General features: G+C 35.8%; 1 protein-coding gene across 1 annotated transcript in view; it reads left to right on the forward strand.

Moving 5' to 3' along the window:
• The window catches only part of LOC106872754 (thioredoxin domain-containing protein 16), a 51,659-nt gene that overhangs the window by 32,159 nt on the left and 13,177 nt on the right, over positions 1-6,323 (forward strand). Inside the window, exons 11-14 of the mRNA XM_014919847.2 lie at positions 827-973; positions 1,293-1,542; positions 5,226-5,353; positions 6,020-6,104. Coding sequence (XP_014775333.1) covers positions 827-973; positions 1,293-1,542; positions 5,226-5,353; positions 6,020-6,104 — 610 coding nt within the window. The remainder of the gene's footprint in view (positions 1-826; positions 974-1,292; positions 1,543-5,225; positions 5,354-6,019; positions 6,105-6,323) is intronic.

Genomic DNA, 6,323 nt, shown 5'->3' on the forward strand with positions numbered 1-6,323 from the left:
ATTTTTCTCTTTACGGAAAAAGAAAAACATCAAGTGCCGAAAATGAACTTTCTTATCTTCCATTTTAAAGGGTTACAGAATTAACACAGGTTATAGGAACATAAACCTTCTTCCACGAAAAGTTAGCTTAAACTGTGCTCTAAATGGAGGTGTAGTCCAATCCTATTTTATGGACTCAACCATGTTCTAAAATAAGTCGAAAGATAAGCTACTATAAATCGGCACAAACTTTCTGGACAACCCGATAATAATAATAATAATAATAATAATAATAATAATAATAATAATAATAATAATAATGATAATCCTTTCTACTACAGGCACAAGGCTTGAAATTTTGAAGAAAGGGGCTATTCGATCACATGAACCCTAGTGCATAACTGGTATTTATTTTGTTGCCCCTGAAAGGAATGAAAAGCAAAATCAACCTTGGTGATATTTGAACTCAGTATGTAGAGAACCCCAAGAAATGGTCTGAGGCATTTTGTCCAATGTGCCAAAGATTCTGCCAGGTTGCCACCTTAATAACAATTGGGGATTTCAAATTTTGGCAGAAGGCCTGTAATTATGGAAGAAGGGATAAATAAATTACGTTGACCCCCCCCCCCCGAGTTCAATTGGTGCCTATTTTATTGATTCGAAAAGGATGTAAAGCAAAGTCGACCTCAGCAGAGTTTGAACTCAGAATGTAAAGACAGACACAATGCCGCTAAGCATTTTGCCAAACATGCTAACAGTTCTGCTCATTCACCATTCTACAATCAACTCACTTATTGATCTTCTGTTGATAACAAAATTTGATGGATCAGTTTTTATTTCTTCGCAGATTCTGTCAATGACGACGAAGTGTCCAATGTTGTGTACAGTAACAGAGATGTGGAATATGACAATATAGTGACCACCCTCACAGACCAAACATTTGCAGATCTGGAACATTCATCTCAGCTGACACTGGTCATCTTCTATTTGCCATGTAAGTGTTTTCATCTACATCTCATTATGGCAGCAAAAATATCTGGCATTTGTGTGGTTGGTCATCAAAATCGTTACCATTGTTATCATGTTAGAGTTTTGTTCTGTCGTAGTAGTAGTAGTAGTAGTAGTAGTTATTTTATTAAATTCTTTGTTATATTTTAAATTAATTGAAAGAAACACAGAGCATCTCAACAGAAATACAGTAACGAAAGGGTTAATTCTCTATCAGAAATATTTTGGTCAAGGAATTATTGTAAATGTTTGGCTAAAGGCTAAGACAATTTCAGACACAAGTCATGATATTCTTTTCTCAACAGATAACCCTGTGTACTCAGCACTTTTACAACATTTGCTGGAATGGAAGCAAAAATATGGTTCATTCTACCCGCATCTTTCGGTTGCTCGTTTTAACTGCTTTGACTGGACAGATGTCTGTGAGAAGCAACATATTATTCACACACCTACGCTGCAACTATTTGGTCAGAAACAGGGCCTATCAACCTCAAAGACTGCTATCAATTACACAGGAGCTCTTCATGCAACAGACGTTATGGCTTTCTTGTATTTGTAAGTGTTGCCTTTTCATAATGTTTCAAATTTTGGAAAAAAGCTCACTTTCTGGAATCGTAAAATTTTGAAAAGTCCAAATTTTAAGATAAAAGTTATTTTAATTCATAATTTAGAAGTAGGGTTCATTATTTCACCCTGATGTAGACAGGAAGTCACTTTTCTTTTTAAAATTTAACAAAGATAGAAGGCAATACCTTGGTTCTGTGCTGGGCCTCTTGACTGGATTGGTGAGGGGGTGATGCGGCTGATACCCCAGCATCTGCAGGTTAAATGTGGGAGGGAAATGGAGGCAGAAGATCTTGTCTAAATACTTTGAGAAAATATTAATGTATTTTTTAAAGTGAACTGCAAAAAGTGAGGCAGTCGTATTTATTGTGGGGTGGAGGATACTATACCACCCAGAGCTGAAGGCAGCCAGGGTGATGGGGTGGTATTAAACAGGGCTACCATGATAATCCTTGTGAATGCAAACTATTCAGGTGAATTAATTAGTTAATAAATATATAATTGAGTAGAAAGCAAAATAGGTTGTAATTAATTAATACAATATAAGGTAGGAGAACCTAAAAGTTTGGATCGTTTATTATAAATCAGTCAACAATCATCAACTTATAATGAATAAAGAATATATTAATAAGAAATAGCTAATTGATATATACCATCACCACCACCACCACTCATCATCATCATCACCATCATCATCATCATTATCATCATCATCATCATTTAGCACCCATTGTCCATGCTAGTATGGTTTAATAAAGCAATTTTTGCCAAAAAGTTAAAATTCATAAAAATGTTCATTTCAAGGTTAAACTAAAGAAAACTTTCTTTTTATGATTAATTATCTTAATTAATCACTTTTTAAAATGAATAAAATCAAAATAGTACAATAAAGTTAAAATAAGATTAAAAAAACATGAACTTTCACAAAAAAGAAAAAAAACTAAACAAATCCATTGATAAATATTTCTATTAATTAACTGAAGTTTGATCAAAAGATTTCTGTTAGTTTTTGTCCAGGACTGCCTTTTTGGAGCTATTTTTAACCCTTACCCTACAGCTGGACCTACCCTGTGATGTTGTAAATTATTTGACCCCATGTATGTATCCAGTCATTTGAACGCAAGCAAAAGCCTAAACAAAAGCTGTGTAGTTTCCCTGTGAGACAAATTTCTGGCTTCAAAGTGCTTTTACCAATATTAGTTATTGGTGATTGATACCAACTGCTAATATTGATTATTTGCACCTTTTTCCCCAATTCATGAAACAGGTCTCTTTAAGATTAGAATTATTTATTACCATTCAATTGTAAGTGTATCTCCTTACAATTTTAATTCTTTGCACCTGTTATTCAGGAATTTCAAATTTACCATCATAAGTAAGCACTTTTGCTTGCTATTCTTTTCCCTGTGTGTGAAGGTACAGTATGCTACCTGTTTCCCAATAATATTTCAGACGTTATGCCTTGTGTAGAAAAGAATATTTCAATATGTATTTTTATGTATCATTTAATTTTGTGGTTATGGCTGTGTGGTAAGTAGCTTGCTTACCAACCACATGGCTCCGGGTTCAGTCCCACTGCGTGGCACCTTGGGCAAGTGTCTTCTACTATAGCCTCGGGCCAACCAAAGCCTTGTGAGTGGATTTGGTAGATGAAAACTGAAAGAAGCCCGTCGTATATATGTGTGTGTGTATATATATATATATATGTGTGTGTGTGTGTGTGTGTGTATATGTATGTGTGTGTGTATGTTTGTGTGTCTGTGTTTGTCTCCCCAACATTGCTTGACAACTGATGCTGGTGTGTTTACATCCCCGTGACTTAGTGGTTCAGCAAAAGAGACCAATAGAATAAGTACTAGGCTTACAAAGAATAAGTCCTGGGGGTGATTTGCTCGACTGAAACAAGTAAAAGAGAGATTAATTGAATTGAATCATTTCCTGCATTGTTGGATCTTTTTGAAGTTGATTGAGGATTTCTTTCGTTATTGTCTTATTGAACTCACTAATCCATGTCTGAGAAGTCTCTTTCATTCTATCAATAAACCACTGCCATCTCAATGTCCGTGCTGAAAATATGTTGATGTGCTGAATGCAAACACAGTTGAAAATTGCAAGAACTGCCTGGCTAATCAAGAAATATTTTTAATTGTTGATGAAAGTGAGATCGATGACAAAAAAAAGATTGTTTAATGTTTTTATTAGTTCAGTTAAAAATCGTCAAAAAATGTTAATGGAATGTTTGCCATCCAAATCAGCTCCAACTACCAGAGTCATTGCTCAGATCAAAGATGATTTGCTAAGAAGTGTGGCAGACCCAAGAGAAAATTTTCTCCTATTATTGCCTGATGCTGCTTGGTCTATGGTAACTGCAGGAGAAACATTGCAAGTGAAGTACCCTAAGCCCCTCCATGGAATCTGCTCCCACTTACTGTACTCTAGAAACAAAGGCTTTCTATCCTTCAGTCAATTGTCTGATTGCTACCATCAAGGCTGTTACAATAAAAGACAAACACTGTCAAGAACTATTCAAAACAAACAGCTGCCTCCACCCTCAACCAGTTGTGACTGGGTGGGGCCAGCTGATTGGATGCCTGAAATTACTATGCCAAACATTGTGGAGAGTTTTGAGGACGAAGGCATTTTGGTGTAGAGAGTAAAAGAAGCTGTGTGAAATTCTGAGATCAGGATTAACTTCACCCAAATCTGTTCAAACGGTCCACAGTTGTAAAAGTTGCGTTTGAAAGCCATGGCAACAGCCTTTATCTTCTTCAATGCTTACAAATAATTGAAATTCAATGAAGACCCAGATGGCATCACGAATTACATTGGTTTTAGATTCAATAAAAACCAAATCAATCTCATAACTCAAATAATGAACCCCAAAGTTTCACCTGTGGAAGATGCAGATCTGATACAAATAAAACATTATATTATCATATTGTACTACAAAAAATTTCGTCAATAGTTATTTTAAAAAATTGTTTTGATAAAACTCATTTATCATAAAATAATTAAAACTAGAGTAAACTTCCTAACATTTATAGGTTTATTAATAATATAGTTAAAATAAGGTTAAAATCAATTAATTTTTTTGGTGAACTGACAGGATTTTTAGCACAAAATACTTAGCAAAATTTCATCCATCTTTACGTTCTGAGTTCAAATTCTGTTTGGTTGACTTGATTTTTTAGCCTTCCAGGGTCGATAAAATAAGTACCAACTGAACACTGGGGTTGATGTAATTGACTAACCACCCCCTCCCCACAAATTGCTGTCTTTGTGCCAAAATTTGAAACTAATATATAGAACTGATAGCAAAACATGAAAAGTCTGAGAATCTACAAATGTCTGGACAAATCTTTGATGTTGCTGTTTTGGATCAAGGTTTTCATTCATTTCAGAACCATTTTGGAATAAATCTCTGACTTGAAACTTTCAAATCTTTATGTCTGATCATAATGTTTGATCATTCATCACCATCATCATCATCATCATCATTGTTTAACGTCCGTTTTCCATGCTGGCATAGGTTGGATGGTTTGACTGCGAACTGGCAAGCCAAGAGGCCACACCAGGCTCCAATCTGACCTGGCAACATTTCTACACCTGGATTATATTTAATAAATATGTTTGATATTTATATTTGACCATTATTTTTGCTGTTTATGTTTCAGACACCATTTTAATGAAACCGTCCACCTGAAAGAAGCAGACATACCCAGTCTTCTAAGTGGTCAGTTTCAGGGTATAGCTAACATTACATCCCGTTGCCTTCTTGGATTGTTTTCTGAAGATTCTGAAGGTAAGTTACTGTTCTTGATGTTGTTGTTGTTATATTCCATAATCTATCTTGTGGCATTGGTTGGATGATCTGACAGATCTGAAGACTACACAATGCTGCAATACCTACTTTGGCATAATTTCTATGGCTGGATGCCTTTCCAAATGCCAGCCACTTTACAGAATGGACTTGGTGCTCCTTTTTTATGGCACCAGCACTAGTTAGGTTACCAGGTAATAAGCAAGACTAAGATCTCGTTTAATTTATTGGGGCTACAGTAGAGATTAAGGCAGCTTTATGGTATGGGATGAGGGGTTAAAGTGTGTGAGGAAGGGTCAGAACAGAACAGGGTTGTTGCTGTAGAGGAGCTGCATGGCTAGTGACATCATAGAAGAGTGGGTGGGAATGTCTAGGATGGAGCTGGAAAGAGAGATAAAAATAGGGGTGGACCCTTAAGGTATGAGGTAAGTAGATATATGGTGGGTAGAGGTTGCAAGAGTGCATGGGAGGGTGAGAGATGGGGAACGGGTTGTGGAATAATGAGTAGGGAAAATAGGGAAGAGGCTAGATTAGGTAAATTCTCTTAGAATCTACAAATGTTTTTAAACTGTTTAAATACTCTTAAATATTTACTGTCAATTCTTTATTATCTTTTTCCTTTTTTTTTTTTCAATCTTCAATTTTTAGAGTTGAGAAACTTTTCAAGAGCAGCAAAGGAAAACAGAGGGACGGCATTATTTACTTTCCTGACAGGAGACGCTGCGAGAAAATTGTATGTAATTTCTTGCCCCATAGATTTATGATTGGAAATCTTCAGGTCTTTATTTTACTGCTGTCATTTCACCCCCAATAATGTATATGTCTGTGCACTAACACACACAAACACACACTTTCTCTCTCTCTCTCTCACACACACACATACACACACACACTTTCTCTCTCTCTCTCTCTCTCACACACACACACACACACACACACATACACACACACA

The sequence above is a fragment of the Octopus bimaculoides genome, chromosome 1 (genome assembly GCF_001194135.2).
Source record: "Octopus bimaculoides isolate UCB-OBI-ISO-001 chromosome 1, ASM119413v2, whole genome shotgun sequence".
Lineage (NCBI taxonomy): Eukaryota > Metazoa > Mollusca > Cephalopoda > Octopoda > Octopodidae > Octopus > Octopus bimaculoides.